This window comes from Meles meles, chromosome 4 (genome assembly GCF_922984935.1).
Source record: "Meles meles chromosome 4, mMelMel3.1 paternal haplotype, whole genome shotgun sequence".
NCBI lineage: Eukaryota > Metazoa > Chordata > Mammalia > Carnivora > Mustelidae > Meles > Meles meles.
The window spans coordinates 39067685-39094599 of NC_060069.1; the positions used below are offsets into that span (position 1 = coordinate 39067685).

At 40.8% G+C, this 26915-nt stretch overlaps 1 protein-coding gene across 1 annotated transcript; it reads right to left on the reverse strand.

The window, feature by feature from the left end:
- Positions 1 to 70: 70 nt before the first annotated feature.
- HCLS1 (hematopoietic cell-specific Lyn substrate 1) lies at positions 71 to 26867 on the reverse strand. The gene is made up of 14 exons (XM_046003333.1): positions 26742 to 26867; positions 23911 to 23994; positions 23229 to 23302; positions 12628 to 12757; positions 10813 to 10923; positions 9040 to 9094; positions 6230 to 6340; positions 5541 to 5596; positions 4916 to 4985; positions 3870 to 4081; positions 3360 to 3464; positions 2628 to 2844; positions 2420 to 2488; positions 71 to 2238 (listed from the first exon to the last, which is right to left on the reverse strand). The coding sequence occupies exons 2-14, from the start codon at positions 23992 to 23994 to the stop codon at positions 2102 to 2104; spliced, it is 1431 nt and encodes a 476-aa protein (XP_045859289.1). The 5' UTR covers positions 26742 to 26867; the 3' UTR covers positions 71 to 2101.
- Between the last annotated feature and the right edge of the window lie 48 nt (positions 26868 to 26915).

The window sequence follows — 26915 nt, forward strand, 5'->3', positions numbered from 1 at the left end:
TGCACACTTGCAGTTCATCTTTATTTTCCTAGTTGTTGCCTTTGGAGCAATATTGATCAACATCATCAAACACATTTGTTAAGATATTTAATTGAATATGTTGCAGGAAACCAGGATACTACAGGTGTCGACAGGTCTACCCAAACAAGCACATTTTATGATGAGAAGGCAGTGGGAGCAAAAAGGAAGCCTCTTAGAGCAACTGTGGGTCAGACAGAAGAATGACTGGATTCATGAGATGAGGCCATGGTGAGTAGCATGAGCACCAGAATTACCTGACAGAGGCAAGACAGCTAGACATGGCCTCAGATTAAGAAGAAGCTGAGGGGAGTGAAAAGGAATAGGGATAGGAGATTGGACAGGGTGGTGTCTATGAACAGACCCCTTACTGAGTAGCACCACCAAGAATGTAATCCAGAGTAGAGATCAGCCAGATGTGGAGGGTGAAGTCTGTAGCACTGAAACAGAAAGGAAGTTTCTGTCTTCTAATGAAAGGAAAATTGAAAAGCAATGTGGGGCTTGGAGATGTAACCGGAAAACCACTTTGAGAGTCTGGTCTCTGTGTGCTATCAAGTCAAACTGAAGTGAAGAATGAGACTGTGTATATCTCTGATGACTTGCCTCCGGATGCTGGAAATCCCAATGTCCATAGAAGCAGAAATAAAAGCTGTTTTGCACTCTGGATGGCTACCTGGGTGAGTCTTGTAAGTTAGGTCTAAAGACAGATTTGTGAATCCCTGGCACACAGGTCATTGTGGAAACAAAGGAGTGTGTGTCCCAAAGAAAAACCAAGAACCAGCCTGAGGGATGCAGTGCTCTAGTCATGTTAGGAGCTCACCAACTTTACGAAGTCCTAGAGCAATTCTGGATCTCAATCACTAATCCTAGCTCCCCCTTGATCCCACTGTTTTCTTTATCTTTGCTCCAAATCCCTGAATTTTATTTTGATTTTGCCCATTATCTCCTATTAGAGCTTGCTGAACCCAGTGGGCTGGGGCCTCTCATTCTTTCTCAACCCCATCATTTGTTTGGTGATTTGCTTTTTGTCTACCACTAGCTATCCAAATGGATTCACCTCTTTTCTTATCAGCCTTGGCCCTGGACCATATAGAATGTTCTTAAGTTTCCTGTGTCTGCCCTCTACTTGGTTATCAATTTCAGTCAACTAGGTACAAGAGAGCCTGAATGTTCTCTAGTAGAAGCCACTGTCTCTGACCCTATCCTCTTAACACCTTACTCAAGTGTGTGGTCCTTTAGCTTTAGTCTCTTTTTATTGGCCAAATCTCCCTTTTCCTCCTTTCAATCCCACAATTGGGGTTTCTTCCTCAAGAGTCATGTCCTAAAAGAATGTAGTCATTATTCCCAGGAAGAAAGTGTACAGCCTCTCACAACTGCTAAAGCCAAAAATGTTGAACTCTTTACTGTGGACTCTTCCTGGCCCCCTGGCACCCCATCTTACCGCCATTTTCCAGGTCATTGTGTTTTGGATTGGGTTTAAATACAGTCTAAGGAAAAGGCCCAACCCTTGATATCCAGGGTACAGGGAAGACATGAGGACGTCTTATAGATATGCTTGAAAGAGGGAAGAATTGGAGCCATGAGAGTAGAGGCACTGAGGGCTACATAAAAAGTACTATTTACCTCAGCAAAGAAATGAATCATAGTTCCATTTTATTTCTGATTTAAGACTGAAGAGAGAGAAGAATTAAAAAAAAAATCTCTGCAGAAACATAGAGTGGGTTAATAGCACAGCCAGGCAAACCAGGCAATTTAGATGTACCTTCCCATGTAAGCAAACCAGGAGGCTCAGAGCTCACAAACGGAGCAAGGAAGTACTTGGGGTATTGGAGGAAGCATTCATGGGGAAGGAGGAAGGACCACAAGATAAACGTCCATGAGCTCATCTCAGGTAGAGAGGACACTGAGTGGAAGGAGACCGCTTCCTCATGCTGTCTCTGCCCCAACCCCTAGTGGAGAAGGAGAGGAAAGTCTGTCTAAAATATCTGGCAACTCATGACCCTTGCAGCAGGAATGGGGCATGAGTGGAGGCAGAACCATTTTGGCCATGGGAAATCACAGTGCAGAAGACAGGGAGGGCCAATTACTGAAGGGGCTTGACATAGTTTGCAGGAAAGAGTCCAAAGTGGCCATGGCAACGTCCCCGCCACCAGCCTTCGTCCACCATCTCAATGTCAGTGATGATATCATCAGGATCAAAGGAAATCTCGTCACTTCCCTCTGGGGAGGCAATTGATGGAATATTAGTATGGTCAGACAGTAACCCTTATAAACCTCAGGGAGGGAAAGCGTTGTTCTTCTTGATGCCAAGGCTGGTCCTTCACTGACCCCCAGAATCCATCTCCCTCTCTCTTAGTAAGGGCCTCCAGGCATAAGACCCCTGAGTCAACTCCAAACCTACCTCCTTGGTAATCATACAAGGCAATAGCTGAGATCCCTGGTCCAGTCCCAGCTGGGTAGCTAGATGATTCTGCATAATGAGAGATATAAACATGGTCTCACCAACATGGAGAAGGAAAACAGGTCCTTCCAGAGAATGGGGAAATTCTTCCTCTTGCCCTACCCTGGACTAGACCCAATTCAGGAGCTGTTTCTCCCCCACCACTCACCAGCCAGAGTGGAGGGACAAGATGGATTCTCAATTTCAAGCACATCTTCATAGTCCCCATCTGGTTCACCATCCTGCTCCTGTCTATCCATTTCTCCAACATCCTCATAGTCATTCTCAGGCTCAGCATCAGGCTCAGGCTCTGCTTCATATACTGGCTCTTCTTCCAGCTGCAGGCCTTCCAGAGTCCTGGGTGGCAAAGCTGGGGGCTCTTCTTCCTGAGAGAAGAAGATGGTGTGGATCAGAGCAACTTTCACCCACCAGGACCTGCCTCTCTAAAACCTCCAATGGAGGACTGCTAACTAAGACTTCCATGTATCACCATCCTACCACTTCTACCCTCTATCCTTACCTCCATCTAATAACCTCTCCTAGAAAACCCAGTCTTTTATCCATCTTCATTCCTTGACCTCCTCCCATGCCCACCTACTCAAAACACCTACCAAGAGGTGATAGGAGGGAAATGTGAGGAGAGGGAAATGGAAAACAAGTCTGATTCCTTGAATGATCAGGAAAAAATTGAAGCAAAAATACATTGTTGGGTATACCACAGTCAGGATGCCCAAGTGTCCTGGTCTGGCCAGGACTGCATGACCCCCAGAATGCAAGACTTTCAGTGCTAAGACTGGGATGGTACCAGACAAACCATGATGGTCAGTCACTTCATATGGTCCACCTTCCTAGGACTTGAGGAGAGGGGAAAGGAGCAGGCAATCTTTGGGGGTCCACTTACCTCTGGGGGATTCTGCTTCAAGGGCAGGGCAGGCATTGGGTGTTCCTTACTGGTTCTCACAGGCCCAGGCTCTGATGATGGACAACTCCCTGCTGGAGGCCAGGCCTAGGAAGAAAAAAGCATCTCTCTTGTAAGTATCTAAACCTCCCTCTTTTATCTTATATTGACCAGGAACACCTCTTCCTGTCTCTCCCAATCCAAATCAACCACCCCCCAAGGTGGGCTCCAACCTGAAGTGATAGCTCTTCCTCTTGTTCCTGCAACAATGACCAGCTGCACAGTCAAATATGCAAATCTTGGTTTATGTAAATCTGGGATTTTCCTCCCCTAACATTTTGTTATATATGAGGCCCAATCACTCAGACTGAAATCTTCCTGAAGACAGAAAGATTTTAGACTGCCTGACAACAGGGAGACCTGTGCCTTACTTTCCGTCAATGATTTGGACTCCTTAGGCTCACATCTGGGCAAGGAATCCTGGATGTGAACCCCAGAAGGCCAAGCACTCACCTCTGAAGAGATTTTCTTGGGCACCGGGGCTGGCACTTCTGGCTCTCCCACAGTGTCCACTGGCTGCTTAGCCTCATGGCTCATCTTTATCAGGGCCTTTCTCTCCTGTTGCTGCCTGGCTATCTGCTGTGCCTTTTCTTCTTCCTCCCGCTTCCTCTTCTCCTCAGCCATAGACTCAAATTTTGCCTTCAACCCACGGGCACCACTAGAAGCTGCAGACACAGGCAAGAAGAATTAGGATTGTCTTGGGTCACAGGTAGGGGTGGGGGTTGGCACTCAAAGGAAAAAAGGGAATTGGTTAAATATCCAAGCAGAGAGCAGATGGAGAGGAACTCATGAGAGGAAAGGTAAAGAGGTACTAATGGGGGGCACCTGGGTGGCTCAGTGGGTTAAGCTACTGCCTTCGGCTCAGGTCATGATCTCAGGGTCCTGGGATCGGGCCCCACATAGGGTTCTCCACTCAGCAGGGAGCCTGCTTCCCCCTCTCTCTCTGCCTGCCTCTGTCTACTTGTGATCTCTCTCTCTCTCTGTCAAATAAATAAATAAAATCTTTTTTTTAAAAAAAGAGGTACTAATGGGGGAACAAGGGGATTACAGAAGGAGGATGGAGCCCTAAAGCCCAAATTTCCATGTAGTCAGGCCGTGCAATCTCCGACTATTGTCCTTTCTAAGTTACAAGCCTTGCTCCCCTAACTACCATCATTTCCTCTCTACATTCCTTAAATCTGTATGCCCTCTGACAACCACCCACCCTCTCTTCCCACATCCCAAGCTCTTGTCCTTCTGTATTCTCCCCAAATGGCTCCCGATCCCTTCCTCCCTGTGATCTCTGCTTACAGTTCCTTTCCAATGTCACTCTGTCTCTCTATACACTTAACCTGTTTTTTTTTTTAGGAGTGTGAATCTGGAAATATATGGGCAGGGTCAAGTCTATCTCAGCTAGTCTAGGTAGTTAAAGGCATGGGAGGAGGTAGTCTAGGCATAAGAAAGAATGAGAAGGGAGAGGTGGTTGAGGAACATGGAGAAAAGGAATTGTTAAGACTCACCAGCTTCAATGGGTGTCGTCTTTTTATAAGCTGTGGTTGGAGCCTCCATTTCATTGAAGCCAACAGCACTCTGCAGGGAGGAGAAGAGTATACATGGTGTGGGGAGGAGAAAGGGATGGTAATGACCCAAAGTCAGTATTGGGGTTTAGGGCCTCTATAGGAGGTATCCCTGACCATTTGATGCTCAGTAGTTAAATAGGGTATTCTGATATTGTTATTTTGTGGCAGAGAGCGGGATAAAGAAGTTCTAAACTGGTGGGCTCAGCTCCCCTTTTTGAAAGGTCAGTGTACCTTGAGTCTCACACCTCTAAGTCCAGTTGCCTAGACTTAGGGGCAGGGCCCCAGCCAATGCATGAAGAAGAACTGATGTGAATGGAGTGAAGAGAGATTACAGATTGAATTAAGCAATGCCTAGCAATCAGTGAAATTTCAAACATCACCTTGCCCTGTAGTTTATGTGTTTGTCTCTCTCTGACTCCCTCCATTCTCCTTAGTTAAAGCTCAGGCTGCAGAAGACTTGTCCATTAGATGCTAAAGGCAGTCAGTGGGGAGTATAGGAAGACAGCTCAGGACACTTAGCAGTTTAGGGACCTATTCTCAAGACATTGGTGTGATGGTGCTTTACCTTATCCACTCGGTCCTTCTGGATTCCATACTGACCACCAAAGCCCTTGGCATAATCTACAGGACAAAAGTTTTGAAAGTCATAAGAAGAGTTAAAATGCTAGGAATGTGTAGGTAGAGGAATCATGGGAAGAAAGACCAGAAGACAGGAATGTGGAAAACAGATGGATGAGGAGGTATGAGAATCAGAGGATAGACAGAGGCATGGATGGGAAAAGGCAGAAAAGGATTGAGAGAGAATGGATGGGAGGGAGATATGAAGAAAAAAAGAGAGAAGTGACAGAAAAGGAAGGAATATAAAGGAAGAAACAGGGAAAAAAAATAAGGAGAACCCTTCAGCCATCCCCTATGTGTCCCAGGGAAGAGAGAGACCTCTCTGTCCTTATGAGACAGAGTGGCCCGTAAGACACATAGCCATATCACCCATGTGTCATCACCCAGCCTGTCTGTCTTTACCCTTTAGTCAGTGACTCCTCTTTGGTCTCCTCTGTCCCGCTCCTAATCTTGCTGTTTTCCTCTCTACCTTCCTGGTTTCTCCCCACCCCCTCACATATATACATTTACCCTTTATACCATCACATCCACTGCACATCTGTACCTCCGTATTCTGGGTCCTCTGTGTCAGCTTTCAGAAAGGAAGGAGAGCTCTATGCTACTGTGTGACCTCTTTCCTCTCCAACTCCAACTCACCTCTCTGAGACTCATGTTTCTCTGTTTCTCCTTTGTAGTCATATCCCAGAGCGGCCTTGTCCCGTTTATCCTTCTCTATCCCATAGCGGCCTCCAAAGCCATGAGAGTAATCTGTGGTGGAAAGAGTAGTCATGAGAGCCCACTCTCATCCCACAGGAAGGTATTGTGGAAGAGAGAAGTCAGGAGAAATGGGTGCAGAGGGATAGAGGCCTGGGAAGGCAGAGCGCTAGAATCTAGGTGAATTAAAGAGAAAGTGTCCTAAGCCATCTTTTGTAAACTTTAATTCAACATTGTTCACTCCTTTCCCCTCCTTTACTTCCATCCCAAGAAGAGGGGACCATTTCAGTTTTCTCCCTTCTTCAAGGAAGGGGAAGGTATAGAGAATGTAAGGACAGATTATTGGGGGGGGAAGGAAGATACATACAAAATTTATGCCTGTCCCTACTCCCATATAAACACTTAGAAATGTCTGATAAAATATAACAATCTTTCTTTTTTTTAATAGTGAAGCTCAAGAGACAAGAAAAAAAAACTGCCTCCAGAAACAAATAGATGAATCAAATCAGTAAAGATGAGGGTAATTATGAGCTGACTCAGAAAACCCAGGGGGTGTTTTAAGTTCCAAATTTATTGTCTGTGGATTAGGAACTAGAGTCATGTGTTCTTATATAAGAACAGGGGGCTGGGGGATAAGAAATGGCAGTCTGTATGGACTCTGAAAAGCAAACTGAGGGTTTTGAAGGGGCGGGGGTGGGAGGTTGGGGGAACCAGGTGGTGGGTAATAGGGAGGGCACGTTTTGCATGGAGCACTGGGTGTTGTGCAAAAACAATGAATACTGTTATGCTGAAAAAATAAATTAATTAATTAAAAAAAAAAGAAATGGCAGTCTGCCTGTTCTTATAAAAGAGTTCTAGAAAAATTATACTCATTTGTGTGGGGAAATGGTGAGGGGGATAGTAGTTTGTTCAGCATTTGGTAGGGGGAAATTTTATCTATGGGACTCAGAAATTCCAGGCCTACCCTGCGTAGGTAGAATGCAAATATCCAGTTTTATACCACTTATATTTCACAGGAATTCTAAGCTGAGAAATTAATTCTGACCTAGAAAAATACATACCACAGAAAGAATATGTATCAGAAAGATGGCAGGAATATGAGACAGAGTAGACCTCAATATAAAATGCATTGTAAGAGACAAGAGAGATATAACACAATAAGAGAACAAATCACCATTAATGAGGGATATGTATGCTGGTATAACCTATTAACAGAATCACAACTCACGAAACAAAAACTGACAGAAACAGGAAGAGAAATAGAAAAATCTGAGATCCTAGATAAAAAATTTTGATACTCCTCTTACATTAATTGATAGAATGTTTAGACAAAAAGAATCTAAAATCATATAAGGCCCAAATCACATTAGCAACAAGACCTAAATGACATTTACAGAACATTATATCCCCAAACTGCAGAATACACTTTTTTTCATGCACATAGAACATTCACCAAGATAGTCCATATGGTTGGGGCACCTGGATGACTCAGCTGGTTAAGCATCTGACAACTGATTTCGGCTCAGGTCATGATTCTTAGGATCATGAGATAAGGCCCTACAACTGGCTCTGCACTGGGCATGGAGCCTGCTTACTACTCTCTCTCCCTCTCCCTCTGCCCCTTACCCCTATACTCTCTTGCTAAAATCAATCAATCAATCAATCTTTTAAAAAATCAAAATAAAAATAGACATCCGAATGAGAATGACAATTTCCAATACACACCAGAATGTGTTCTAGAAGAAGGAATAAAAGAGAGAGAAGGAGAGGCACTATCCAAAGAAAAAATGCCTGAGACTTTCAATAATGGAAGTATTTCTCAGGTTGAAGAGGATCAATAAGTCTCATGTAGGATAAGAGAAATAGATCCAACCCCTAGATATATCCTGATGATATTTGAGAATATCAGAGACAAAAAGAAAGTCTTTCATGAAAAAAAAGAATAGAACAGAGAGATAAAACATGTTACCTACAAAGGAATGATGGTTAGACTACCCAAGAGTAGTTTAAAAAGAGGATGAAAAAAGTAGCCAAAGAGGATGGAATAATACCTTCAAAGTGTTCAAAGTGATGAAGGGAAAATAACAATGAAGAATGGAACAAAATGTATTTTTCAGACAAAGTCTGGGAGTTCTTTCGTAGGCTCTTGCAGAAAGTATTATCAAAGGATATACTTTAATAAGAAGGAAATAGAAGAAAGGAGCAAATAATGAGATACAATAAACAGTGATGCTCCAGGAACTTGACAAATACATTGGTCAGTTTAAATAAGTATCCACTAAATAATAATAATGATTCATTTTTGTGGGGTTTAAAAACACATGGAGGGGTGCCTGGATGGCTCAGTTGTTAAGCATCTGCCTTTGGCTCAGGTCATGATCCCAGGGTCCTGGGATCAAGCCTCTCATCAGGCTTCCTGCTCAGAGAGGAGCCTCCTTCTCCCTCTCCCTTTGCCCCTCACCAACCCCCACCCTTACCCACCCCCAGCTCATGCTCCACCCCCACCCCCACTCGTGCTCCCCCCTTATGCTCCTCCCACCCCTGCTCATCTCCTCATGCTGTTTATGCTCTCTCTCTCTCTCTCCCTCTCTCTCTATCTCACTCTTAAATAAATAAAATCTTTTTAAATACATAAATAAATAAACTGTGGAACTACATCATGGAACTAGAGGGAGTTGATGACAGCTGTTGGGAGGTGAAGTCTGAGCAGAACAGGTCAGTCAGGTTGCAAGGCTGAAGAGCAGGGTCCTTGCCTTTCTGAGATGCATGCTTCTCCACTTCGCCTTTGTAATCAAAGCCAACTGCTGACTACAGAGAAAACCAGAGTGCATTAGTTAGAACTGGAGCTGACAGTTTTTCCCCTCCCTCACATATCCTTACCCCTAGCTCAGGCCAGAGGCTAGTTTCTAAGAGCTCAGGACTTAGAATGGGGGTTTAACCCAGAAACAGATGAGCACTCTGGCCTGACAGGCTGGTGTAGTGCCAGTGTGCTACAGAGCCATGAACATGGGCTTTGTATGTTCATCAGCTCCAGATTCAAACCCCAACCCCAAACTTCCCTATTTACAGTTGTTTAAGTTTAGGCATATTCTTTATATTGCTTAGCCTCAGTCTCTTCAAATATGAACTAAAAATAGGTAAACCTGCCTTATTAACCTCAACAAAAAATTGGGAGAAATGATCCCTCTTTATTTGGGACATTGTGAATACTAAATGGGGCAAGGTGTATAAAGGATTTGCATTGTGTCACTCAGTAAATTAGTGCTTTCCTCCAAACTCTCATGAAACTAAAATAAGGTAATAACTAGAAAAGTGCCCTGTAAAGTATAAAGCACATGTAAGTAATATTATCCCATTCCTAATTGATTATACTATGCCTCTTCTCTTTCCCTAAGTGGCAGCGGAAAGCCAGAGATGTGTTTTGATGGGACAGAGGCAACTGGGAGATACTAGCTGCTCCAGGACCGGATATGTTGGCCAATACTCAACATCACCACAGAGCTGCATTCCCATCTAGCTCAGTACCTATGGGTGTCTAAGCAAGACAAGATTTCACATCTCAAGAGCTCTTAGTATGTATTGTTTAATTTACAGGACACACTGATTGTTTAGGTGATTCAGTCTGTGGCTCCTAAGGCAGATGAAAGAAAGAATGATGAGAGATAGGCAATGGCAAGATGGAAGGTTAGAGAACATTCCATTTTCCATTCTCCATTACTGCCTTGAAAAATTACCTTCTTTTTTTTTTTTCCTTTTCCTTATAGCAATTTTGAACTTTTCTCCCCACCCCCCTAAAATGCTTGAAGGATTCAGGCCCACCTAATTAACAAGGGCAGGTAAAAAGAAAATCTCAGCTAGCTGTGAAGGAAATGTCCTGTCCGTATGCAGCTGCAAGGGAAAAGACACTATCCTGCACCATAAAAAACAAGCTCAAAGAGTCTGATCTGGGGCACGTGGGTGGTGCTGTTAGTTGGGCAATCTCCTCTTTTTAAAACTACTTTTTTTTGTACAAAGGAGTCTTTAAAACCTCTGGATGTCAGGGATTTGGTGCTAAATCCTGTGAAAAGTAACATTTACCTTTTAAAAACATTCTAACTCTAGTTATTTGTTTTACTTGATTGTTCACTGCTGTGGTAATAATACTTAAACTAACATCTGTGTTCTCCTGAAAGGCATAAAAAATTATAACATTTTGACGTTTGACTAAAAGAAGAGCTTTGAAATTTCCCTCTTCTTTCTTCATGTGTACAGGTATAATAAAAATCAGTGGTTTGACAGATTCCTTATCTAAACAGAGTTTGAGAATCTTTGTCTCATTTAAATTAACACTATTCACCTTAGCATGTGGTCTCCCAAAATGGCACCAAGGAACTTGTTTAGGAAGTTCATGGGGGCTATCCTCATGACAGACCTTCCTGAGTCCACTATCCTGTCTTTCCATAGGAGAAGCATAGATCCACGTTCAACGATGTGTGAGTACTGTAAGTCTCACATGATTTGAGCTGCATAGCACAGGAGCGACTTACCTTGTCTGCCCTGTCCTTTTCAACTCCATATTTGCCCCCAAAGCCTTTGGCAGCATCAGTCTGAGAAGAGTGCTTCTCTACCTCAGCAACATACTCATGACCCACAGCACTCTAAGAAAAATCAGATGGAATGAGTGAAAGATAAAAGTGACCATAAAAAATGAAATGATATCATCAAAGACTCTTAACTGTAGGGAACAAACTGAGGGTTGCTGGAGGGGAGGTGTGTGGTGGGAGGGGGTAACTGGCTGGTGGGCATTAAGGAGGGCACGTGATGTAACGAGCAGCAGTGTTGCATAAAACTGATGAATCACTACATTCTACCCCAGAAACTAATAACTACACTATATCTGATCTAACTTGAATTTAAACAAAATTCTGGGGAAAAAAAAGAAATTGTACAGTCATGGGTTGGGATGTAAGAATACCAGAAATTCTATTCTGGGTCAGTCTCCCAGCCTCCAGCAGTGTATCACACAAGCAATATGTGATACAGGGAGAGCAAGTTTACTTTTTCTGGAGGCTTGCACATCCTAAGTCTTCTTCAGTACTATTAGAAATCCATCATTCAGGAAATTCCTATAGGATGTCCTGGGAACCCCAAAGATAGAGACGAGGTAGACAGACAGCATTTAAATCAGAAACCGAAAGGAAAGCTTAAAAAAAAGGGGGACTAATGGGTCAAAATAGAATAAGGCAGTTACTGAAGAGAGATCAAAGGGAACTGACTTAATGCTGCAGCAAATTGCATATTTCACAAAAAGAACCAGATGATTTTGTTCTGAATCTTTGTGTCTAGATATCATCAAATGTCAGAAGATCCAGCGGAGCCCTGATATTTAACAGTGACTGACTCTCCACCAAAGGGAGATACTGCAATACTGCAAGTAGCCCCAGAGGGCATATAACTTTCCTATTCCCTTCCACTTTTTATTCCATCTATTGTTTTACTTTCTATTTGGTTTTGAAAACTCTCTCTCTCTTCCAGTGTTTAGATATGGATACTTTAATAATCTGGGACTTGAGTAGTACTTCAGACCAAACAATGGTATCTTGCAGGGTCTCAAGAAATTAAAAAGTTTCTCCTTCTTCCTGTATTTCCAAGCTCATGCTAGGATAAACATTATCAATACAGAGACTGATGTAAAACACTGCCCTGTTTGAGGTCCTGGGAACTCACTTTACAGTATTTTTAGGTCTGTATAGGTCAAATTTGCTTGTGAATTTAAGAATGAATGAATGTTTATCTATTTTAGTTTTTTCCTAGGACTTTGTGAAGAAAATAAGCCTATATTGCATTTTACACAATGACAAAACAAAACACTTCTTGAGGGTGAACTAACAGCTTTCACTGGATATGTTTTTTTCTCCTTGAAGATAAACGGTTTTTTGTTAGAGGCATATATCTCTATTTCTGAGGTCAGAAAAATGAATGAAAACTATGATTTATAATTCAATCATTTTTATCATACTTTTAGAGTAGCTAATGGATAAAGGAAAACAATATTCATACTTGAAGGCATCTAATAAACAAATTCACATCAACATTTTTCACATGTGCATATTATATAAGGTATAAAGTATAATATATATGCAAAAAGAACCCAAAGTACACAGTAAAGAAAATAATAAGAGAAGTTGCAACATCAACATAATATACAAACACTTAAAAGCAGTAAATTTTTGAATCCTGTTTTCCACTTCTATTTTAAAGTACAAATGACACTGGACTTCTGAACAAGTTTTAAACCATAATACCAATAAACAAATCAATCTATCTTTTGTCTTTAAGCAAATACCTTCCTTTCAACTTACCTTGTCCATGCGGTCTTTTTCCACCCCAAATCTACCTCCATACCCATGGGATGCTTTGGGCCCTGATTCCATCTCCTTCTTCTTGAGACTATCATGCTCCTCTGACACTTTGTTCCTCAGCTGGTGGATGCTGGAAGTAACCACATGACAGAGACTCATCTAGCAGGGAAGCCAAAGAATTCTCTTTCTCAGAAAAATAGAAGTCTCAAGGTATGTTGTTCATTTTTAGCAATAATCTGAGTCCCCAAAGTACTTGGTCTGGGAATAAGAGATAAGACCATAGCCTGATTTACACTTTCCATCAGCCAATAATATTTCCTACAGTCTGTTATTTTGCTCACTAAGTAACCTAGTGATATGTTCCTCATTTTTCATGCTCCTGAATATCAGAGAATAGTGACACCAATTATATTCTTGAAACTGGGAAGTTATTTTCCTTCTGGCATTAGATATTCTCTCAAGAAGCACAAAAATATTTATATACCTTCTTACCCACACATACTAGTGCTCTAGTATGTCCTCTAGTATAGTCCTCTAGTATTACCCTATAATCCTCTAGTATTACCCACACATACTAGTCCTGAGAGTCTACTGCAAGGAAATAATTTTAAATATGGCAAGGCTTAATGTCTAATACTATGCACTGAAACACTATATCTAATAGCAAAATTAAGAAACAATTTATATGGCCAATACTCAGAGAATAGTTAAGTAAATCACAATATTACCTCCCAATGGCATACTAGGAAGTCATTAACAATGATGGTTAGGAAAAAGGTAGCTTTGGGAGATTTATCTATACATTAAATATTTAGTGTATATTCTTGCAAAAATGAATGCCCTTCACCTCTGTTCCCAAATCTGATAATTCCTAAAGCTTAAATCTAGTAAAACAAACAAAAAGCAGAATCAGATCTATAAATACAGAGAACAAACTGATGGTTTCCAGAGGGGATGTGGGTTGGGGAAAATGGATGAAGGGGAGATGCAGGCTTCCAGTTATGGAATAAGTATGTCACAAGAATAATAGTCACCGGGTATTATATGCAACTAATGAATCGTTGAACACTACATAAAAAACTAATGATGTACTGCATATTGCCTAACTGAATATATTAATAATTAAAAAGGAATAATAGTCACAGCATAAGGAATATGGTCAATGATATTGTAATAGTGGTGTAATAGGACAGATAGTAGCTACAATTGGGGTGAACGTAGCATAATGTATAAACTTGTCAAATCACTAAGTTGTACACCTGAAATTAATTTAACATTATGTATCAACTATACCCAAATGAAAAAAAAAGCTAATTAAAACCAATCTATTCATCTTTCGATGGACATCTGGGCTCTTTCCATATTTGGGGTACTGTGGACATTGCTGCTATAAGCATTGGGGTGCATGTGCCCATTCAAATCACTATGTTTTTATCCTATTTTTTTAGAGATTTATTTATTAATTTGTTTGTTTGACAGAGAAAGAGAGAGTGCACACAAGAGCATGTGCACAAGCAGGTGGAGCAGCAAGCAGAGGGAGAAGGAAAAGCGGGCTTCCCGCAGAGCAGGGAGCCCGATGTGGGGCTTGATCCCAGGACTCTGGGATCATGACCTGAGCTGAAGGCAGATGCTTAACCAACTGAGCCACCCAGGTGCCCCTATGTTTGTATCCTTTAGATAAATACAGAGTAGTGCAATTGCTGGGTTGTAGGGTAGTTCTCTTTTTAACTTTTTGAGGAACATCCATACTGTTTTCCTGAGTGGCTGCACCAGTTTAGATTCCCCCCAACAGTGTAAGTGGGTAAAGAAGATATGGTATGTGTATACACACACACACACACACACACACACACTGGAATATGACTCAGCCATCAAAAGGAATGAAATCTTGCCATTTGCAACAACATGGATGGAACTAGAGGGTATTATGCTAAGTGAAATAAGTCAGTCAGAGAAAGAAAAATATCCTATGATTTCACTCATATGCAGAGTTTAAGAAACAAAAGAGATGAACATAGGGGAAGGGAACGTAAAATAAAATAAGATAAAAACAGAGTGGGAGGAAAACCATAAGAGACTCTTAATTATAGATGAAAAATGGAGGGCTGCTGGAGGGGATGTGGGTTGGGGGAAGGGTCAATTGGTGACGGGCATTAAAGAGGGCACTTCATGTGATGAGCACTGGGTATTATATGCACCTGACGAATCACTAAATTTTACCCCTGAAACTAATAATATACTCTGTATTAACTAAATTGATTTTAAATAAAAAATTAAAATGAAAAAAGTAACTGTACCAGGAATAAGTAAACTATAAAGCCATTATCAGAGACTTAAAAAAAAACCAATTAAATTCACTCTTATCACTTGCTCTAAAAAGAGGCATTCTCCTTCTTACTTCACTTTCATCTTCCCATGAGGGTAGAGAGCATCTCTGCATATCTCTTTGCCCTGAGGATATGAAGTACTAGCTCAGCGCTAGCACTAGATTCAATGAGTGACAATCAGGACTGATATTTGGACACCTATAAGCACCTCTAGGGGATCTTAGAAATATTTGGGCAAGACAATCCTTAATAAAAAAGTTGACTTCCTGCAGCAAGACATAGAGGTTTAGAGAATTGAGGCAGTGGTGTTACTGGGACTTCACTAGCTTCAGAAAACCAGATACATTGGTTACAGGTAGAACGGCCAACCCACAGCAAAAATTCTCCTCTTTCATGGGAGAATAGATCCATCTGGTGGTCTTGGAGTATAAGCCCACCAAAAGTCTTTTTTAAAAGCCTTCTCAGCTTTAGTCACAGTTAATTTTAGAAAGCTGGCTTTGAACCAAATTAAATAAGCCAAGTGCTGGAAGAACCATCTGTTCCCGTGCCTGCTCTAAACCCTTTGGCAGCAATGGAGGCAGAGATCCTGTGTTGCTAGTTCAACAACACTGACACTTTAGAAATGTCTGTGTCAAAAAAGCAATTGGTTCCAAGAACATGTAAATAGCTGTTATTTCCCAACCAAAATATTCAGATGAAGAATGAAGAAATGGGACTAAGAATTACTTTCAAATGAGGAAAAATGTGCAAAGTCTTAATGACTCCAATGATTGCCACATGGGTCATAACTATATCATAGTAAAGACAAGATTTTAAAAGGGATTTAAAAATCAGATTCAGGGGCACCTGTGTGGCTCAGTGGGTAAGGCCTCTGCCTTCAACTCTGGTCATGATCTCAGGGTCCTGGGATCCAGCCTGGCATCAGGCTTTCTGCTTAGCGGGGAGTCTGCTTCCCCCCATCTCTGCCTGCCTCCCTGCCTACTTGTGATCTCTCTCTCTCTCTCTCTCTCTCTGTCAAATAAATAAATAAAATCTTTATGAAAAAGTAAGTAAAAATGAGATTCAGGAATTTCCCCCTCATGGATGACAGCAAGGCTAGTTAGAGGATCATGCCAATAGATAATACAATTTAAATAAAAATGTTGGGGCCAAAGAAGACCAACTTCATATCAAATTCTGTAGAATATAGCTGAAGCCACTCTAAATAGGTCTTTTATATTGCTCCTTCACTTAGTAAATATTAAATATTAATTAAACCTTTGACTGTAAGGCACTCCACTATGAAGATAGTGGCCGTTGGAAGAGATACAAAAAGTTACAATCCAATGTGCCAAGTGGCATACATAAGAAACTTTTGACACATTAACTCTCAGATGCCTATTTTAAATTTTAAAATACCTTGGAATTGATAAAGCAATGCAGTTTATGGGACCAAGTGAAATCCAAGGTCTTAAAGATGAACTAAGAGAAGGAACCAATCTTTTTGTTCCTGTTACAAAAGTAAAAGCAAAAAGGTGAGTCACACAGACTAAGATTTTATCCACAGATGATATGTTCATAGATGTAGAAAATCCTAAAGGATCTACAAAATGTGCTAATAGAAATATTAAGTACATTTGGCAAATTCATAGGACACAAGATCACTATCAAAATCAATTTCACTTCTACATACAGGCATAACTCATTTTAGGAGCACTTCACTTTATTGCACTTTGCAGGTATGGTGTTTTTAACAAATTGAAGATTTGTGGCAACATCACATTAAGCAAGTTCAGAAATAATCAAAAGTCAGAAATAATTAAGCATTGTGAGGACGGCATGTCAAAAGCCAAGATGGACCCAAAGCTAGGCCTCTTGTACCAAACAGCCAAGTTGTGAATACAAAGGAAAAGCTCGTAAAGGAAATTAAAAGTCTACTCTGGTGAAAATATGAATGATAGGACAGTGAAACAGCCTTATTGCTAATTTGGAGAAAGTCTGAGTGGTCTGGATAGAAGACCAAACCTACAACAACATTCCCTTAAGCCAAAGCCTAATCCAGAGAAGGGCCCTAACTCTCCTCAATTCTAGGAAGGCTAAGAGAGGTGAGGAAGCTGCAGAAGAAAAGTTAGAAGCTAGCAGAGGTGGGTTCATGAAGTTTAAGGAAAGAAGCCATCTCCATAACATAAAAGTGCAAGGAGGAAGCAGCAGGTCCTGATGGAGAAGCTCAAGCAAGTACTCCTGAAAATCTAGCTCAGATAATTCATGATGGTGGCTACATTAAAAAATGTTGTCCACCCCAGTGTGGACAACACAGCCTTCTTTTGGCAGAAGATGGCATCTAGGACTTTCACAGCTTGAGAGAAGAAGTCAGTGCTTGGCTTTAGAGCTTCAAATGACAAGTTGACTCTCTTGTTAGGAGCTAAGGCAACTGAAGATTTTAAGCTGAATCCAGTGTTCATTTACCATTCTGAAAATCCCAGAGCCCGTAAGAAATGTGCTAAATCAACTCTGCTGTGCTCTCTAAATGGAACAACAAAGCCCAGATGATAGCATGTCTGTTTACAATATGGTTTGTTGAATATTTTAAGTCCACTGTTGAGACCTGCTGCTCAGAAAGATTCTTTTCAAAATATCATTGCTCATTAACAAAGCACTTGGTCACCCAAGAGTTTTGATGGAGATTACATGATTAATGTCATTTTCATGTCTGCTGACACAACATCAATTCTGCTGCCCATGGATCAAAGAGTAATTTCTTCTTTCAAGTCTTATAATTTAAGAAATACATCTCATGAGGCTATCACTGCCATAGATAGTGTTTCCACTGATGGATCTGGGCAAAGTACACTGAAAACCGTCTGGAAAGGATTTGCCGTTCTATCTGCCATTAAGAACACTCATAATTCACAGGGAGAGATAAAAATATCAACATTAATAGGAGTTTAGAGGAAGTTGCATCCAGCCCTCATGGATGATTTTGAGGGGTTCAAGACCCCAGTGGAGGAAGTAAGTGCAGTTGTGGGGGAAACAGCGAGAGAACTAGAATTAGAAGTGGAGCCTGAAGATGCAACTGAGCGGCTGCAACCTCATGATACAACTTTAATGGATGAAGAGTTGCTTATTATGGACTAGCAAAGAAAATGGTTTCTTGAATTGGAATGTACCCCCAGTGAAGATGCTGTAAAAACTGTTGAAATAACAACAAGGATTTAGAATATTAAATAAACTTACATGATAAAGCAGTGGCAGGTTTTGAGAGAACTGACTCCAGTTTTGAAAGAAGCTCTATTGTGGGTAAAATGCTATCAAACAGTGTTGAGTGCTACAATGATGACAGGAGTTGATCAATGTAGCAAACTTCCAATTTGGGCACAGAAAATTTTCCCATAGAAATGGCCACAGTGACCCCAACTTTAGTAACCACTACCTTGATCAGTCAGAAACCATCAACGTGAAGGAAGACCTTCCACCAGTAAAAAAAATTATGACTCACAGAATGTTCAGATGATGCTTAGCATTTTTTAGCGATAAAATATTTTTAAAGTATGTACATACTTTTAAAAATATAATGCCACTGTACATCAGTAGACTACAATATAATGTAAATATAACTTTTATATGCACTGAGAAATTTTTTAAAAAGTTCATTTGACTTGCTTTATTATGATATATACTTTATTGTAAGGATCTGGAACCAAACCTGCAATATCACTGTAGTGATATGAATCATGATATGTAGTCTTCACTGAATGAAGACTATGTTAGCCATGGACATTTGGAAACAAAAGTTAATAATAAATACCCCTTATCATCACATGGAATCACATGAAGTATTTTAGCAGCAATTTAACAAAATATGTCCAAGACCAGAACATGGAAAAATATTTCTGAAAAAATTAAAGAAGATCTAAATAAATACATGTTCATGGGTAGGAAAATTCAAGATCATTAAGCTAACAATTTTCTCTAAAATGATCTACAGATTCAACGTAATTTCAAGCAAAATATGAACAGGACTTTTTTTATAGTAATTGACTAGTTTATTCTAAAATGTATGTAGAAATGTAAAGTCCTGGTAGAGTGAAAAGTTTTTTTTTTTTAAAGGAGACAAATTTAGAGGATGATATGACTTTATAAGATATCATAAAGCCCCAATAATCAGTGCTGTATGATTCAAGATTGACATATAGATTAAAAAAAAAAAAGTCTGGAAATAGACCTGTATATATATGGTCAAAGATGCTAGGTAAATGAATGGAGAAAGAACAATATTTGGGGGGGGGGAGTGGGGAGGGGCAGAGGGAGAGGGGGAGAGAGAATCTTAAGCAACCTTCACACCCAGGATGAGCCCAAAATGGGGCTCTATCTCATGACCTTTAGATCATGACTTGAACTGAAATCAAGAGTCTGACACTTAGCCAACTGAGCACCCAGATGCCCCCCAAAGAACAGTCTTTTAATGATGTTGGAACAATAAAACAACCATGCAAAAAAAAAAAAAAAATCTCAATCTTTGCCTCACACTGTACACAAAAGCTAATTTGAAAGAGACCATAGATTTAAATGTAAAAGCTAAACTTATAAATCTTTTAGAACAAAATATAAGAGAAAATTTTCATAATTTGAAGGAGTAAGCAAACGTTTCTTAGATATATAAAGTGTTAGTCAAAATATTTTTCAAAATTAGACTTCATTAGAAGTAATACTTTCTGATCTTCAAAAGATGCCATTAATAAAGTGAAAAGGTGAGTTTTAAGCTGGAAGAAAATATTTGTAAAATACATATCTCAAAAAAGACATATCCAGAATATATAGAGAACCATTAAAGCTCAATAACAATACAAATGATCTACTTTAAAAATGAGGAAAAGATTTGAACAGACACTTAAGATGAAGATATATGAAGATACATGAATGACATATTGCAAGATGCTCAACAAAATCAGGCATCAGAAAAATACAAATTAAAATCACCACATACTCACAAGAGTGGTAAAAAAATTAAATATACTAATAATACCAAGTATAGACAAGGATGCAGAGCAATTAAAATCCATTCATTATTGATAGGAATAAAAAATGGCAAATTCCTTTCAGAAAACAGTTTGGTAATTTCTTAAAAAAATAAATACACTTATCATATAACTCAGCAATTCTACTCCAAGTTATTTCCCAAGAGAAATAAAAATATATGTCAACAAAATATTTGGACCTAAATGTTCATGACAGCTTTATTTGTAATAGTTCCAAATTATCAACAATCTAGATGTCCATCAGAATGGTAGTAGATAGGGGCGCCTGGGTTGGGTTGAGCCTCTGCCTTTGGCTCAGGTGGTGATATCAGGGTCCTGGGATCAAGCCCTATGACAGGCTTTCTGCTCAGCAGGGAACCTGCTTCACCGCCCCCCCCCATCTCCAGCCTCTCTGCCTGCCTCTCTGCCTACTTGTGACCTCTGTCAAATAAATATAGATAAAATAAAATTTAAAAAAGGATAATGGTTAAATCAAACTATAATATATCCATACAATGGGAAACTTCTGACAGTGAAAAGGAACAAAAGAATATTTATACACAGAGAGGGAGGCAAACCCTCTTTTAAGAGACTCTTAACTCTAGGAAACAAACAGGGATGCTTGAGGGGGGGTGGGTGGGGGGATGGGGTAATTGGTTCATGGGCATTAAGGAAGGCACTTAGACTGAGCACTAGGTGTTGTAAGCAACTGATGAATCACTAAATTCTACCCCTGAAACTAATAATATGCTGTATGTTAACTAAATTGAATTTAAATAAATTTTTTTTTTAAAAAGACTGATACGTAAATACCATGGATAGATCTCAAAAAATTATGCTGAGTGAAAGAAGACAGACACAAAAGAATACATTCTGTATTGCTGCATTTACATAAAATTCTGGAACAAGCAAGACTAATGTATAGTGACAAGAAGCAGCTCAGTGTTTACATCCAGCCAAGGATGGACATGGGATATACTGACTGCAAAGAGGCTCATCAGCAAAAGAGAGCAACACTGACGGAAAGAAGCTGGAGGAAAGGACTAGAGCCCTAAAACACTAGGTTGCTTGGAGTTGCCTGGCCTAGGACTTCTCTATACAATAAATAAGGAATGGAAACCATTTTGAGCTATTCACTGTGCTATTCATTTGGCTATTCACAGAATTACCAAGCCACTCCCCAAACTAAATATACTTTAGGCAGACTTTAAAAAGAAAGATTATGGTGTGGGGGAAGGTAGTGAGATTAGTGAGAACCACAATCACTTCCTTTTCCTGTTCTGAGTGATCTCAGCTCTGCAGTTACTATTCTTCTCTCCAACTTCCCCCTCCTTTCCAAAGCCCACAGGGATTCCCATTTAACCTTAAAAATTGGCTTAGCCCCCACTAGCCAGAGAGAATCCTAGAATATTAGAGACTTAGTAATGGGAGGTCCTCAAGAGGTCTTTTTAATCCCAGTGGGAAAACTGAGAATCAGAGAGGAAAAGGGCCCTGTCCACTGTCACCTGCTAAGAAATAGCAGAGAGAGGGCTTTTACACCTTGGTAGCATGGGTAAATGGGAGGGGAGTGGGTTTTTGTGTAAATGTCTCCACCATTCATGCTATCATAGAAAATCCAGTTAGGCTAATAAGGTAACATCCAAGGTCACTACATTTTACAATTCCAAGGGTCAGCAGTTAGGGTAATGGATATACTGAATTGTGTAACTCAACAGTCCATGTAAATACTACTTAGGGAGAAGAAAGACTCGTTTTTTTACAAGTTTATGCTAGGTTTTTAGAAAGAAAATCTGATTCAAACTGATCTATTTAACAAGAAAGAGAAATAGTATTGAGCTGCTTCATAGGTGCTAAATACTGCACTAGAAAGTTGATACATGTTAACCCACTGAGTTCTAACCATATTCTGCAGGGTAGCCATTATCATCCCCATTTGATAAACAAATAAACTGAGATTTGGAGACATTTATGTCTAAATTCACATCACTTGTAGCTACTGGGTTATCCATTGAACCTAACTCTAATTTGATAGCCAAACTCAAGCTCTTTCTATAAGATCATGGCAAAAATTTAAGAGTCTTCCTTAAAATGTTTTGCTTCTACTATGCGTGAGACAGGCACTGGTTGAGGAAAGGTACAAGGAGCATTTGTATCCTCCTCTTAACTGTTCTCAGGATACTAGGCCTGAGTAGCCTTTACTCAGGAAAACTCAGGAAAGGATCTTTTTTTTTTCTTCCCTTAATCTATGAGCCTGCAAAGGAGCATCAAGAAATTTCCTGCATGTCTATGCTCCATTTTTTTTTTTCATCTTTCCAACTGCTTCCAGAATTCCCTGGTTTATTTAAGAACAATAGTCATTATCTTTACATAAGATAAATTGTTATGTCTGATCAAACAACAATGCATAGTATTGAATATTATCAAATTATATAACACAAGGCAAGTTTTCATAGTGTGTTGTTTGTGTAACGTGGTATCCACTTACACTTTTTAAATCTAGGGGGAAAAGAGGTAAAAACAATGTTGTTAGAGTGTGTGTGGGTAGCTAAAATGGAGTTTTAAGCAGTATTAACTTTGCCAATTAGTGTGTGATTGTTAATTTTTGCTTTTTAATTTTTGCTCTTATTATGCTGTTTATTGTGTCTACTTGCTACTCATATTTGACATTCTGATACAATCCAAAGCAGACAGCTCTGTTTAGATGATCCTGAACAATCCATGGAGGAGAAGAGGGAAACTTTCAATGGGAATATATGATATATACCACAGAAACCCTTGGATATGTTCCTTTTCTCTTACAGTAGGAGGGTTGGTTTGCCCTCTTCTTACTATATATATATACACACACACACTCACAATGTATATATTCAGTTATTTATCTTGATGTTTTACTGAATCCTTCTTGGCCCATCTGAAGTCACCTACATTCTAGACACACATTTATATTTATGAGGCTATACAGTAATACAACCTCAGCATATGAGCTACTTCCTCTCTGAATCCCTTATAATAGACCCACTGGGGAAAATAGTATAGTTGTCATAAATAAGAGAGAGAAGAAGGTTGGGGGGGGATAAAAGGAGAGACATGAAACAGAAATACACAATCATACACATAGGGACACACAGGAACAGATTTGAGGAAAAAAAACAAATGCAAAGACATATGGACATTGACTTCCTCCTCTCCTCTTTATTCCCTTACTTTCCCCTGAGTTTTCAAGTTTTCCTTGGGCTTTTCCCACACCCTTTTCCTGTTCCCCAGTCCTTTTGGCACCTACTTGATATGCTCTGTGCGTCCAGAGCCCTCAATGGTCTTGGCTCCCCATCGTTGCTCCTTCTCAGAGATGTCATTCTGCAAAAGACAGCATTCAGCACTAAGTGATGGCAAGAGATGGGCCACATTGAGAGAGGCTGTGCAGCTGACACACATGCCCTCCAGGTCTCCTACATCTGCTGCCTCCTCTTTACTTTTTGTAAAAGTACACTCAGGGTCTTTACTTAGGATCTTTACTCAGACTTCTCCCTATATTTACCCAACACTGCCCCCTGCCATGTTAGAATTAAACTGGTGGGCTCTGAAATCTTCCTTTCTGCTCCCTTCAGGTCTGCTACGACTACTGAATCCCCATAAATTACACAGGTCTAGCTCATATCCTGGCTCACAGGCCAAAGGAGACCCAGGTTAACCTGCACCTCACCTTCACCATAGCTTGTCATAGCCCCTCAATCACAGTGTCAAACTCCTCTGCCCTGTCCCCTCCCAACCTCAGATCAACTATCGTGCATCTCCCACTCATGAAAGCCAATTGTCCTACCAGTCAGTTCCACAATTAGCACCATTTTAGTCCTAGATTCTAAACCCCCTGGAAGATGACAGAATGGCCCACATGCCTTTCCCTCATTGCCCCACCTCCACCTTTTATTGGTTTTCCAAGCAAGCAAAGCTATTTCCAAACTCACCACAAAGTCAGGGTCTGTATCCCAGTCATCACCCTGTGTCTCCACGGAAACAGATACATCATGCCCTACTATAGACTTCCACATCTGAGGGTGACAGAGATGGGAATAATTAGGGGAAAAAATCAAGAGGAGAGAAACCAAGAAAGCCGAAGTCAATGATAGAACAGTCCAATGGTTTTGTTATTTTTTTCTTAGAATAAAATAGAACCTGAGGCAAAGCTGATGGAAGTTTTAGGAAAATAATTTTGCTCAGTTACAGGAGTGGGGAGGATAATTTATTCAAGATAAACTAACATGGTCTAGGCCTACAGAGTCTGGAGAGAAGTCATCATGGATATTGGTGATGATAACTAATGTTAAATGTAGGTAATAGAGGTAATGTTAAATAAGTGCTGGGATCATTCATTCATGTCACAAGGCTAGCTGGGCAGTGGCTTGAAGTGGCAATCAATGAGAGGTACTAGGGTATCCCTAGAATTATAGCACCATCCCACTCAGGTTTCTTTTTCCTTTTTTTTTTTTTTTTAAAGACTTTATTTACCCATTTGACAGAGACAGAGATCAGAAGTAGGCAAAGAGGCAGGCAGAGACGGGGTGGGGGGGAAGCAGACTCCCCGCTGACCAGAGAGCCTGATGTGGGGCTCGATCCCAGGACACTGAGATCATGACTTGAGCCAAAGGCAGAGACCTAACCCATTGAGTCACCCAGTGCCCCCCCCGCCCCGCCCCGACTCAGGTTTCTATACATGATTCCTGTTACAGGTCTGTATTGGTCCAGCTCTGAATAAAGTGAACACCTACACTCCTCTCTACCACCTGCATAATTCTATTGAGAAAAATTCCAACTCCTGTGCAAGTTGCTATCCCATCTCTACTCTAAGAGCAGCTACTGAACAGATGCATAAGGTCAGTAGGGCAGTCAGCTGAAACTCCTACCCTGAATAACTTATAGGGAAGCATTATTTTCTGGGAATGAATCACCTATTCTTTAATTTTTAAAAATGGTTCAATTATATTTCTAAGGAAGATGGCTGGTTCAAAAAATAACATGTAATGAATTCTTTATTTTGAACATTAGAAGTTATTAGATTTTTATTAACTAAGTAAATAATAAAGAAATATTTAGAGAACACTAGTATGAAATGGGAGCCAAATTGTCATTCTACTGTGACATCCCCAGTGTTTCCATTGGCCCTGCCAATTATGCATAAGGAGTGGCAAGTTGCTCTGCATCTGTGGGATCCTGGATCTCTGTGTGAAGATGAAACAATGGACAATGCTTATCTGCTTAGGGGATACTGAGACTTCTTGACCCTGATGCCACTGGCTAGCTGGCAACTCCCCTAGCCATCCTTCCCTGGACTCTTCATTCCACTGGTATCTTTTCCTATGCTCTTCACTGTCTCCTAAATGAGTTCCTCTTAACAATGCTCCTAGGCCTCCATAGTGTCTCCAATATAGGCCCTCAGAGCCTCCAATTTTCCTTTGCACTTGAAAACTTCATATTTCTCTACACTCTGAAAATCCCCTTGGAAACTAGGCCAAGGAAATTGGCGGGGGAGGGGGAGAGATTGGCTAAAGAGATGCAAAAAGGATAGTGGAGATAACGGAGAAAGAGTGACTGAATCGGCTGCACTGTGGGATCAGTCCCTACCCAAAACAGCTCTGCCTTCCCCTGTGGGGCAACAATTATGGATGCAAGAGCAGGGAGAGAAGGCCTATGGTCCTCCTGGCTCCTGGGTTGCTTTTTGAGAAAATGACTTCACACAGAAAACTGGAAAGGAGAAGTTTCTGAAATATTCATAATCAAAAAGGAAGCAATGAGAACTGAGGGTCCTCTCCTCTTTCCAGCTCTTCCTCTGAAGCCTCAGCCTAACTTACCCAAAAGACCTTTCATCCTCATGTATTTTTGAAACAAAGGGAAGTTTCTGATACAAAGACTATTTGGTGTCCTTGAGCTTCCCTCCAGAAATGGGAAAGCAAGAGGCACTATTCGAGGTAGAGGACTGGGGAATTACTTAGTGAGGAATGGCGCCCAGGATTGCCGACAATCAAGGGCCTCATCACAAGGCTGCCTGACGGCATCAGTAAAGTACATGGAATTTGAGTCAGGTCACCCCAGCTCTGTTACTAAGTCCCTGTGGAAGCAGGGGAAAGGGAATGACCTAGGGTATGTACTTACTTGTCAGGTACCAGGGTAAGCAATTAAAAATATTAATTTGGTAAATCATTGAACATCTTTGATGTTCAGTTTTCCCCAAAGGAAAATAAATGAAGAGGTTAACCTAGCTAATCCACCCAGTCCTCTTCATTTCTGACATTCTGGGATTATGTGATCCTACAATCACAGAAACTAGCCCTAATCAAGCCATCATGCCTGCACTGGGCCTCCATCTGCACTGGTGCTCAGCTCCGGCATACCCTAGCAACTACTTCCTGCTCTGTCACAATGTCTCCTATGTGAGTTTTGTCTCTCTGTGAGACCATATGCTCTCCAAGGACAGAGACTTTGTCTTCACCTCCTGTGGTCTTCCTCCCACCTCAGTGCCTAGGAGCAATAGGCCTTAGGAGGAGGCTGTAGACTGTCAGCAGAAACTAGGGAGTCCTGAATGGCTGCTGAATCCTGTACCCTGGGCTCCAGACCCCCATTTGTTTCCATCCCCAGACACTCATTACCCACACCCACTCACCCCCAGGCCTCTGGCCATAAGGGCTTAAGAGCCTATTAGCAGTGACTTCCTCTCTCACTGAGGACTAAGAGCCAGGTAGGTCCCTCTTAATTCAGCTCTTAACCTGTGCTCCCCAACTTTCTCACTGCTCAGAATACCCACCTCCAGTAGTGCGAGTGTCTGCTCTAAGATCTCAGCCTTTCACGTCGTCACTGGGCTCCCTCTCTGTGCTGCCACTTCAGAGCAAGAGACACTGAGCTGCTGCTTCAGTTCCGTATTCAGGTTTTCTGTCATTTCCTGATACCCTGTCCTCACAGCTACTTCCTGAAGTTTGAG

Excerpts from the sequence above, each read along its gene's own strand:
- HCLS1 (XM_046003333.1), bottom strand. The coding sequence starts at position 23,994 with ATGTGGAAGTCTATAGTAGGGCATGATGTATCTGTTTCCGTGGAGACA. Across the intron at positions 9,095-10,812 it reads AAAAGGACAGGGCAGACAAG|TCAGCAGTTGGCTTTGATTA; the intron begins GTAAGTCGCTCC and ends TTTTCTCTGTAG. Across the intron at positions 4,082-4,915 it reads GACGACACCCATTGAAGCTG|CTTCTAGTGGTGCCCGTGGG; the intron begins GTGAGTCTTAAC and ends CTGTGTCTGCAG.